This window comes from Acipenser ruthenus, chromosome 3 (genome assembly GCF_902713425.1).
Source record: "Acipenser ruthenus chromosome 3, fAciRut3.2 maternal haplotype, whole genome shotgun sequence".
NCBI lineage: Eukaryota > Metazoa > Chordata > Actinopteri > Acipenseriformes > Acipenseridae > Acipenser > Acipenser ruthenus.
Window position 1 is genome coordinate 15,139,785 of NC_081191.1, and position 12,552 is coordinate 15,152,336.

The following is a 12,552-nucleotide window of genomic DNA, read 5'->3' on the forward strand; positions in this document are numbered from 1 at the left end:
CTTTAGTTTCATATTTTGCTTTTACTCAAATTAATGTATTCATATTGTGTGTCCCTTAAACTGGAATATTGAACCGGAATTAAATTTAACACAACCTAATTAGGCAAAGTGAGAAATACAGTCCTTTATAATAATCTATAAGGGGTTAAAATAATATTGGATGTTGACATTTTTGGACAGCGAGGAACTAAAATTAAACCACAAGAAGCTTTACTCTTTGCCCCTATTCGACACCAGGTCACAATAACTTTTGATTAAAAAGCCACTTATTTATTTGAGAAGCCACTCAGCTGCTTACATTATTTTCAATTTCACTGATAATAACCAGTGAGTGGGATGAGGAAACAAGCCAGGACTGATTCCTCTGCTCATGACGGGAATGGCTGTACACAGTGTGCTTGCTGCAGACTCTGTTATGTAACCAAGAGCCTGGCAAGCCAAATCAACTACAGTATTCACTGATAGCATTTTGATTGTATAATGTGGTATGAAGAGCCCTTAGAATGTGGAAAAATTCCAAAGCAATGTCTGCAATTTTATTGGCAGCATTTTTAAAAAAGATTCTTCACCATCCTTACCAGCTTCACTTTTTACCATCCAACAAAACTAACAATGCTATTCGAACTATTCTATTTTTCTGACACCACTTATTGATATTTTAATTGATTAATTTTACAATTAAACTGAAAACTCAATTTTGTGACAGAGAACTGTGGATTAGTTAGAAAAATCTGTATTCGTAAGTCACTGAATCCACAGTAGTCAATTGCTTGTTTTCCTCTCTGACATCAAAACCAACATAGCATTCATATCATGTTTTTATAACACTTCTTACAAACCAAATGTGCTGGAATTGAATTTCAGCATTTCGAGTTCCTAGTAGCCGTCAAACACTTATTGTATTTCTTGATCTATAAAATATATTATTTTTATCAGTGGTATTATAGTTTATTAGTCTTAGTACAATATTATATAGGTATGCTGTTTGTTCATACTATACAAACCTTGATGGTAGTATGCAGCAAACCTGGGTGATTGCAAAGTTTCTTCAGAGCCCCGATACAGACCAAATGAGGGCTGTTCTCAGTCGCCCCCTGCAGGAAGGACCTGACAGTGCGAGATGTCAGAAGCTTACGGTACACTTCCAGCTGCAAAGCTGCAGGCTCACAGAAGACGATCCATTCCACTTTCGGGGGGAGGTATCTGTTAATGATCTCCTGTGTCCTCCTCAGGATAAAGAGCCCAGTCAGACGACCAAGCTCAGCTGCTCTTTCTTGGCCAAGCTGCTTTTCTTCCTGCAGTAAGGATGACATCAGGGTTCATTCATTTTTGTTTAGCTATTAGTGAAACAAGTCACACAAATATGTCACATCATAAGTCCCCCTTCTGAAGTCTTTTTTTTCGGCTTTCAATTGAAACCATCATCACAAGTACAGTACATGTCATCTCTAAAGTTGTCAAAGTCTTACAACGAAGTTGCTTAAACAATATCCATACTGTAGAACTGAAATTTCCATCATTTGTTTACTACAATCATAGCACACGAGAAACTTAAAGATCTTGACATATGCAACATACTTTGTGCCCAAGGTTAAAACCTGTGCTGGCAATTTGTGTTTAACAGGTTCTTTTCCGACAGAGATCTTTTTTTTCTAGTACATAAAGCCTAAAAGGTTGACATATTATTAATCATTAACTAATCATGCAAATAAGGTGTACCACTCACAAACACCCAGTCATGAGTAAAGTACAGTACATGAGGATGATATAGTTAAAGTAAAAACATATTTCTTATCAAAGTGGGATCGAAGGTTCCTAATTATATATTTTTAGTTAAAATTTGTGAATATGTGGTGGACCAATTACCCTAGACATCTTTCAACAAGTTTAAAACATACTCAAACGTGCCTCACAATTGAAAAGATTAAACCGCTGTACCTCGGTTGCTGAAGGCTGCCGAGACCTGATGACAGGCTCTTCATAAATCTTTCTGTAGGTGCAGGCAGACCCGAGAATCCCTGGATTCACAAACTCGATTATAGCGTAGAATTCTTGGAGATCATTCTGAACTGGTGTGCCTATGGGGGAGGGACAGAAAAATATCCATCATCTTGGTTTGTATTTATATTTATATTAAATGTTAATGTTAAGTATTACAGACATATACTGCATAATCCTATTTACAATTTCTTAAGCTCTACCATCTTTTCTTGGCACGGCTCTTTCAGCGCTAAATAACTATTGTTTTGGTATTTCTAAAAAACCTTACAGAAGGACTTCACTAGGATAACTATTACATCATTTCAGTGTATTTTACTGAAAAGACAAACAAACTGGCAAATATATACCCTACACATTAGTATTTGTGATTAGTTCTAATAGGTGAGCAATAAGTAACCGTGCCTTTGCCAGTAGGAACCTCTGTCGAAGACAACTAAGATTTCCTTGAATGTTATCATTTTACAGCAAGTTGATCTGTAATTACTTCATTGCATGTATTGTATTCAGTGGTTTCGTTGTCGCTCGTCACTCTCGTAATTTGCAAATGTTTTTTGAAAGTGACGACAAAAAAAAAAGTGGAATCGTCAATAGTGACAATCGTTTCTGTTTAACCTATAAAAAAAATCCCTTTTGTTAGTCACACACAACGTCTCTTTCTTCAAAAGAAGGGATCGCTAAACCATAGAGTCACCGCTGCTGATCAGATCAGCGCCTCGGCCTCATCGATTCATTGACTCTGCAACGTTTTCATCCCGTGGTAGGCGACGTAAATGCAGTCAGCCATTCAGCGCCTCAGTTTCATATTTTTTATTTTATTATTTATTTCTTAGCAGACGCCCTTATCCAGGGCGACTTACAATTCTTACAAGATATCACATTATTATTTTTACATACAATTACCCATTTATACAGTTGGGTTTTTACTGGAGCAATCTAGGTAAAGTACCTTGCTCAAGGGTACAGCAGCAGTGTCCCCCACCTGGGATTGAACCCACGAACCCACGACCCTCTGGTCAAGAGTCCAGAGCCCTAACCACTACTCCACATTGCGCAAATATAACCTCGTATCCCTGTTACACCCGACCATTACTTCTGGAAGAATAAGTAATCAGCTTCGGCAGTGACTGTTGAAATATAGGTTATTGTAGTTGTGCTTAAAAATACTGTGTGCAGAAGATTTGTGAAAGGAAAACGCATCATTAACTAAGAATAAAAAAAAAATTAGCCTACGGTAACGTTATAAAATATGTGAAATCTGTCTTTTCTATGACCAAAAATGCTAAAATTCAGGGCCAGAATTATTCCGTATGTGTTAAGCTCTTGACCATTTCGCCAGTAGGCCTATAACGAGCATGATAAAATTATATATATACAGTGTATGTGGTTTTATACGGCACTGTATATATGCCTACAATACATCTTGCATTGAGAAAACACCACTGGAATCGGAATAAAGGAAATTATTATGTAATACAGTTCACGTGCAGCATGGTTTTGGTAAGTAGCATTTTCTAAACCATATCATTATGTGCAGTATTAAAATAAGTTAAAAACATAGCAAATCCACAAAACCAACAAAATACTTATTGTATATTTGACATTTTATTTGTAGTGTTCTGTGTAACACGGGCCATCGATTAACCTGAAGCAGATATACGCGTTTATCATATTATCAACAACACCAACGTGTGTAGTAAAAATAAAGCAACAATTGTTTTGAAAACTGTCCAAAATATTTACTTGGTGGCTAAGAAAGAAAAATGTCAAGATAAAAATGCCATTTTTTATATGGAAATTGTCAAAATAAAAGGGGAAGCTGGAAGAATTTACCAGTCAGGACAACAGCATTTAAATAGGACTACTATTAAACTGTATCTGTTGGTAATGTGGTTTCTTCTAGCAGTCGTTTTTCTCAGCAAGAGTGAAATAGAACAAACAGAACAACAAGTTGTAGAAGATGAAGACTTGGATTCGGAACACCAGAAAAAAAAGAACAAACAAAGCTCACATGTGTCAGATAACAGAAAAAGAAAACAAGCAGCAAAGTTTCAGCCTTATTGCAAAACTCTTGTTTCCATGGGTTGTATTTGTTTTTTTTTTCTTTTTATTGTAAAAAGACATATATGGTATAAGTAATTCATAATGCATTCTCGGTGTGTAGCTTTTCAGGGCAAATAAATCTGGTTCTTGAGTTTTAATGTTCTAAAACTTTACAGCTGTAAATTACCAATCTATTTAAACTGTAGAGCATTATTAAAATTGGTTAATTAATTATTTTTTTTTGGTCAATACAGTGATTTAAGGTATAAAATAAAAACAGGACTCATAACACCCTTGAAAACTTGAGCAGTGCGCCATTAGTGACTACTGAATATCTGGAGTGACTAATGTTTTTAGAAAGTATTAGTCACTAGTGACTACAAAAATCTAGAACCCAGGAGAAACCCTGATTGCACTGTATTGTATTGTATAAAAGGTGCATGCTTTGCTATTTAATGTAAAACTGTGTTTTATAACCCCAAGGAGTAACCTCTGTTGCAGCACTGGAAAACACTTACCTGTAAGAATGACCCTTCTGTCACAAGACAGGCTCGTAAGTGCGGAGGAAGTTTTTATGTTGCTATTTTTTAAGCGATGCCCTTCATCACATATGATCAGGTTGAACTCGACCTTCTGAATCTGCTCCAGGGACCGGAGCAACATTTCATAGCTGATGATGAGTACCGAGCAGAGAGGGGAATTGATAAAATCTTCAACCTTGTGATCCTTTAAAAGAAAACAGGAACAAGAAAAAAAAATAAACATGTAAGTGTAAAAGCTCAACTTATTTTCACTGTATAGCTTTACATGTGGACACTGTATAACAACGTACAGTACAGTGTATTGCAGCATAGTATCTACTGTAAAATAAACCACTTTACTACATTACTTGTCTCTACAGGGTCTTGTAACAGCTTTCAACCAAGTTGCTGCAAATAAAATAAAAAAATATATACTGTGGTAAAACACCCATAAATAAATAAATAAATAAATAAATAAATAAATAAATAAATAAATAAAAATGCAGGGTATAGTTTAAGTACAGAAGAACCCACTTTATATCTTGATTGCTGTGCAGACATAATTTGTGCTATAAACCGGGTTTCACGTTTGCCTATGACAGCCCATTACGAGTGCGAGAAAAAAAGAAAGAAAACTAACAGTGAATTAAAGAGTAGTATTTTATGGGGCTCCCGAGTGGCGCATCCAGTAAAGGCGCTCTGCGTGGAGTGCAGGATGCGCTCTACAGCCTGGAGATCACAGGTTCGAATCCAGGCTATGTCATTGCCGACCGTGACCGGGGGTTCCTAGGGGGCGGCGCACATTTGGCCGAGTGCAGCCCGGGTAAGGAGGTTCACCACGCACCAGCGACCCCTGTGGATCCACAGTGCGAAAAATGATGGATTGGCAGGAACACGTTTCGGAGGACATAAAAATAATAAATCGGGCATTCCAAATTGGGGAGAAAACCGGGGTAAAAACCATTGGCGTCGACTAAATTAAAAAAAAAAAGGACAAATAGGTTTTGAATCAATAACTGCAATGAAACAGTTTGTGTCATTACCTAAAAAAGGCATCAATTGTCGACTGATGAGAGCTATCAATTAGGCGTTGCACTTTTTTGTGTGCATTTGTATAAGACTATGCTAAAGAAGAAAAATCTGGCAAGTTTGGTGTTTTGTAACTGAACTGTATCCCATTAATACCGCCCATGTAGCATCTGACAGGCTGCATAAAATGCCAGTTTATCAGCTGAGATTATTATTGGTTGTTAGTTGCGTTGAAAAGTAATTATATCCTGTGGTTACGTAAAGCCTGGCCACGCAGCATTTGACAGGCTGCACAAAACGTGACAATAAGCAGGTTTGTGAGATAATATTAGGGTAATTTCTCAAAGAACCTATGGTGCATAGAGAGTGATTTTTGAAAAATCGTGTTAATAAAATGGGTATGATATTAAGCGAGATGATATAAAACAGGTTTATCTGTATTTGTTTCAGATAAAGATGAGTTACAGCCTAATGTTGCTTTATTAACGATAACAATCGCCACATATTCAACGCTGAACTTTAACACATAAACCAGTCACCTGATCTACAGCAAAGACATGGATTCGCTCTGTCCCCAACCACTTCTGGAACTCTTTGCTCCAGTTTCTCACCAGGCTGCCTGGTGTGACGATGAGTACTTGCTTTATCACTGGTTTACTCCCGTAGGGTCCCTGTCGAAGAAGGGTCCACACCAGTGAGATGCACTGTAGGGTCTTTCCTAGCCCCATTTCATCAGCAAGGATTGCACCACACCTGCCATTCAATCTACAAGCAAGAAATGGTAATGGTTAAAATACATTGCTAAAATATGTCAGGGTTAAGGGTACAAAAAAAGAAAAGTTAACATAACATGCAGCGCAGTGGATTAATGTTAGAATATGAAACACTATTTTATTTCTTATATCGTCAAAATGGATTATTTTATAAAATGATTTGACTTGTTAAGCATCAGAATCTGAGTTGAAAAGAACATACTGAACCGAAACTATTATAATCTTCTATAATGTAACCTTTAAAGTCAGACAGCTCTGGGTACAATATAAATAAACAAAGATACAAATAACACCATTTAACATGAAAAACTTCATTGCCATGACCTATATCCACAGGATATATGAAGGGATCTCATAATAAATTATTATAGAGTTCAGCAAACCAGACAAGGGAAAATGTAGCTCACTGTGACGTTCACTACATTCACAGTGGAAGAACTTCTTGAACAACATGCGTCCCTTCATTTCAAACCTGTATTAAATTGAGAAAGTTGGCTCTCATAACCTACACAAACAGGATATGGAACTGTAACTTCTTATAAAAATCACTTCTTATATAATCTTTCATTAGAGCGGTAGTGCTATCCTAACCAATGGCAGGAAGAATTAATTCTAAAGATCACAAATGCTTCCAATGAAAATCAGGTATCACACAGCGGTGGACAGCACAGCAGTCATTTTAGGTTAATTTTAAGGAAAATATCATACTGAGCAACAAGTATAAGACAGATATCAAAATGCTGCTCATGCCTCATCCCCAGCACACATTCGTAAAGAAAGATGATTCCCTCTCTCTGATGTGGCCGCAGGTGGGTACCGAGGTAAGGGTCCACAACAACATCCACCACCTGCAAACCAGCCTTGTTAAACATCCACTGGTGGTTCATGGAGGGACGTGGCATGACCAATGCATCTGATGAAAAAGAAGAAAACAAGCATGTATGAAACATTCGTCCCACGCCATGGCTGTAAACTATATATATATATATATATATATATATATATATATATATATATATATATATATATATATTATCTTAAAGGTCCAGTACAGGAACTGGTTCTTACTGTAGAATGTGGTATTTTGCAAGTGTTCTTTGGAAATGCAATCAATGATTCTGTACCTGGTGTGAAAGGGTTGTGCCGTGGTTTGCAGATCAGTCTTTGTTTGGCTTCTTCATTCTGGCTGTTCCCTTTGCAGCCACTTATCAAGGGCTTGGAAAAGGGCTTCAGTAAAGCCTGTTGGACTGGACCAGAGACTTGATTGACAGCTTCAACGGGAACGGAATGGAAACACCTGCCACTGCTGAAATCTTCTGGCAGGATGGTCCCCATTATCTCTATCTCCTTCCCACCAACCATCAAAGTCTGGCCTTCAGTGAGGCCTTCCAGCTCTGCAGACTTGTATCCAGTCCCTGCCAGGGATAAGAACACATTACAGATTCAAACATTAAGAGAATGACAATTCAAAAGACATACTAATTGTAAACTAGAAGCATCAAAAATGTGCAGACATCACTTGTTCTCTGCTAAGCGGTGCTTCATCTAGGTTGACATTAACATGTGACTAACCAGGAGAGAGATGAGTGTGTGAGGAATGTATTGCAGTCTTTAACCGCGATAACATAATGATGATCCCTACTCAAGCATTAATATGATCCCTACTCAAGCGTTAATATGATCTCTACTCAAGCATTAATATGATCCCTACTCAAGTGTTAATATTCTACTTCTCGTCCTGTAAGTTTGCTGTTAGCAGTGGCACATAACAAACAGAATGTGCTTAATAAAACGTTAGGTTATTATCATAACCCTAGTTCCATGAAATAGAAATGGAACCATTACCGTATGGGTATTTACCTCCTAAAGACCCGAAACCTAAATAAGACATATCAAAGCTGTTCGTAGAGCCTGTGACACAGTCATGGCCTGCCCCAGAGGGCACAAAAGCACTGGGTCACAGACGTCAGCGTAATTTTTCCTTCAAGCCTACTGCAATCATGGATGCAGTGACTTTGAAGGTTCTATTTCAGGGAACTATGGTTATGATAATAACCTAACGTTCACTTTCAAGTACAAAATGTAACTATTACCGTATGGGCTTAGAGAAATGTGCACAAAACTCACAGAGACTGCTGTTCACCAGTGCCTCCTTGGCATTCTCTGGCCCCAGACAGGAAGAGCATCTGCCGTGCTTGTGCTCAACAGGCAGACTGGCCTTGTATGTCTCGCAGGGATAAAACTCAGGCATGATGCAAGAAGCAAGCAATGCAGAGTACAGTATACAGATGTACAGGTGCTGCCTCAATCTGCCTATAGACAGCAACCAGGCAGGTCAAGACTCAATGAGAAAAACACTTCAACAAAATACAGTCATTTAACAATTACTTAAATGATATAAAACGTCTCGTAATTTTAGCCAAAGCCAAAACGAGACATAAACAACTCCAGCCGGAGCTATTGCAGCCGACTTAGGTTACTTGATCCCTGGGAAAGAGCGGCTGTAGTGCACAAATGCACGTAATTCGTAAAACTAATTTTTAAGATATAATTTGTGTAAAAACACAATAAATGCAAAATACATAGCAGAAAAAGTAACAAGTACTTCTCTGAACCAGCTCTCCTGTCAGGTCAGTTCTTGAAAGGAAAAATGGCAATTAAGTGCTTTTGTGCCCTACAGGGTGGGCCATGACTGCATCACAGACTCTACGAGCAGCTTTGATATATCTTATTCAAGTTTAGGGTCTTTAAGAGGTAAATACCCATATGGTACTGGTTACATTTCATACTTGAAAGGGAATTACTATAATAAAATAAATCAATGAATTAAAACAGATCTGTGTTTACAATAAAGGTTTATTGAATTCTGAGGTATATATGCTTTTTGGGCATGGTTTATGACATCACCTTGATGCAATGCTGCCTATTAAACTCTTGAAGTAGGAAGTAAAAACTTTAGTATTTAACAAGAAGAACACGATGAGTCAGTAGGATAGCTGCATTTAGAACCCAGGATCTGATGGCTCGTAAATTGGCCTATCGGTTATAGCAAAAGACTACCAGCCAAAAGTTACTGTACCTCTCCCAATGTCTTTGCCTTCAATGTCCTTCAGTATCACCGTCCTCCCTCTGGTCACTAACACTGCATCTCCCTCCCATCTCTTGTGTTTTTTCTTTGATGCCTTGCACCACACCACGCTGAAGTACTTAACGACACTGGTTGGTCCATTCTGTCCTACTTCAGGTTTGACCGGGTTTGTCCTCTGCGAGGAAGGGCTGCAAAAGGACTTTGGAGGCAAGAATGACCGGGATGATTTGGACTGATTTTGATAGATCTTGGATGCAGCATCTGTAAATCAGAAAGCATTAATTTATTCATTTCTGTATTAAGAACAAGAACCTGTAGGAAAGGGATTTACTGATCTTACCAACCCAGACAAAACAGAATGCACTTAGCAACTGTTGGAGATTCTGAAAACATGCTAACGGATGACTAATTTTCTAGTAATTGGTGCATGCGTTGATTTTTATGAGCCTGCTTATCTTGTGCTGCCAAAGTGACCTTGTTTGCTTCGGTACAGTATGTCATAGACGACTGCACATAGCAATATGGCAGAATTTACTCCCAACAACCTGTAAGTGAGTGGCTTAGTAAATAAATAAATAAATAAATAAATATATATATATATATATATATATATATATATATATATATATATATAAAAAATTAATCATTAAAGCTATGATTCACTAAACTACAGACTGCCAAAAAAAAATTCCTAGTGAATACCTCTTTCAAAAATATAAAAAATACATCAGCCTCAGACAAGTCTGTGCATTCCACATTCATTTAAAAAAGGATTTGTGAATATCCAAGAATATATATTTTTCCTCTTGGTACACGTAATAGGATCATCATCCAAAAGGCTTGTTGTTTGCTTAATGCGATAGTGTCAGCACTTACAGTACAGTGGCACTTACACTAACCTAAACAATTATGTAATAAAATGGCCTAATATTTGATATTATTCATTAAAAACATATATTAAAAAAAAAAGTAAATTAGTTAAAATAATTTTGGAATTCATAGTGTAATGACTTCAATAAACTACCCTTAGAGCAATAAACTACCACCATTTAAAAAAAAAATTAAGGAGTACTTCATATGGAAAATTAAAACAAGCAGACAACCCCTAAAATCATCATATGTCCTAATTTACATAAATACAAACTGCAGGCAGGTGCGGGAGATTACAGTATATTCTCCCTTGGCTTTTTAACTCCACTAGAAAAGGAAGAGAGACCAATAATAAAAAGGAATAAGATTAGAATTAAATTGTTGAAAATGTGGAAAAAGATTGTGAGACGCTGCAGCTGTATCATCTTTTACTGCAAAATTGTAGGACAAATAATAGTCCTTATGCAGGACTGCATGAAATAAGGTTACTGATTCTTTATTTCAGGGAATCATTATTCCCTGTCTGCTACACAATTCACTAAAGTAAAAGGTCTCCGGAACAATAATACATTAAGAAAAAGCCTTCAGATATAAAAACAGTGAGGTCTGATGAGCGCTGCAAAGAATGGAAGGTTGAATCACAGCATTTCGTTTCGAGACATTACTTCATAAATTAATGCACATTTGAATTTCCTTCAGTTTTTGCGGGTATTCTGACCAATTCCTAGTTTAAAACTGTCAAATACTTAACAAAATAAACTCTTTAGAGTTTCTCCCACCCCCTCCAGACAGTAAGTAAACCTATTAACTGTTTATGCAAATGAATGCTAAGGCTAATGACTGCTAGTATCCTGATACCATCATCCTGTGATGTCTGTGGAGTAAATAATTTAAATGTAAAGGTAAAATCCAGCGATGGGGCCTCAAAGACTTAATTTTTAATTTGCCACATATAAAAAGGTTTTATTACTGTAACGCCAGTTGCACAACAATTCTAAACACAAACAATGTGCTACCTTTGGAAATACATCAAATGAATTCTGGTAATGCCAAAGTACCTCCATAATAATGGGAAAGAACGGTGGCATCATTACTGAAATTAAAATATTTCTTATGTTCTGAGATGTAAAACAGTGCACATTTTCAGTTGTGCAATTCCACTTTGAATTTTTTTTTTTTACCATTTCCAGTTTCCAACAACATAGTGTAACACAGCTTAGCTGTTCGGCTTACTAGAATTAGGTTCCTGACGTGTGTAGTCAGCGCTCCAAAAACAGAGTTAGGTTTTTGAAATAATGAGGTAGTGCTGCAGCTGATGTTCAGTAACAGAAAAACTTCACAATTATTGACAGCAATTTGAGTTTAACCAATTTACTAAATTGTTCAAAATGCCATTTTTAGCCCTTGTTGCAATAAACTGGTGGGGGCTGCAATACCACACAGTGAGCCTGTGTTTTATAAACTTGTAACTGTTGACTATCTGAGGTGCCAGATAAATATTTAAATCTACAAATATTAATATTAGTTTTCACCAAAGCTGTCACTAGGACATTGTAGTAAACCCACATAAAACAAATTAACCCTGCTACACCCTATCCTAAGCTAGGGAACAATCACCACTACAAAATTAGTGAGCATAGTGCAATTTGACCCCCACAAAAGAAAAGGGAAGAAAGGAAGCTTGATATGGCACTGTAACATTTATTGCACCTAATTACCCAACCCAACAGTTTCTCAGCAAGTGAGACAGATAAGTGAGATGTGCCATAAATACGTTGCATCAAGGTCTCTCTGGGATCAATAAGCTACTAACAACTAAACCACCAAGATGGGCCGAATGGCCTCCTCTCATTTGTAAACTTTCTTATGTTCTTAACTTTAAATAACAGCTGTAGTACTGTTTTTTTTTTTATTTCTAAAAGTAGTTTATTGCATTTCTTAGTTATAAAACTGAAATAACCACAACTAGAACATTCAGTCCAAATATCTTTGCCAGGTGGGTGGGGGTTTGGATTGGTCTTTTAGGAAATAATTTCCTAAAATGTACTCTGCATGCCTTGTACTTTAAAACACAACCATGGTCTCTGTACATATATAGAGTGCTGGGACAAATATCTGAATATTCAAACAATTTTTTTTTTTTACATGTATTCGGATACAAAAATCACATCTTCGTATTCGCTACAAATTACAAAAATACCTTGTACTTATTTAACGTCTCATCATAATG

The 12,552-nt window shown here is 36.9% G+C and overlaps 1 protein-coding gene across 3 annotated transcripts in view; it reads right to left on the reverse strand.

Moving 5' to 3' along the window:
• Positions 1-12,552, reverse strand: part of rad54b (RAD54 homolog B) — a 37,143-nt gene that overhangs the window by 5,366 nt on the left and 19,225 nt on the right. For 2 of the 3 annotated variants that reach the window (XM_033993404.3, XM_033993403.3), the window contains exons 4-10: positions 9,444-9,713; positions 7,489-7,779; positions 7,115-7,277; positions 6,131-6,356; positions 4,560-4,767; positions 1,939-2,078; positions 1,005-1,295 (exon numbers count right to left, since the gene is read on the reverse strand). In XM_033993404.3, the coding sequence (XP_033849295.3) occupies positions 1,005-1,295; positions 1,939-2,078; positions 4,560-4,767; positions 6,131-6,356; positions 7,115-7,277; positions 7,489-7,779; positions 9,444-9,713 (1,589 nt within the window). Of the gene's footprint in view, positions 1-1,004; positions 1,296-1,938; positions 2,079-4,559; positions 4,768-6,130; positions 6,357-7,114; positions 7,278-7,488; positions 7,780-8,491; positions 8,652-9,443; positions 9,714-12,552 lie in introns of those variants that run through there. The other variant, XM_059012602.1, reaches the window with a different exon arrangement.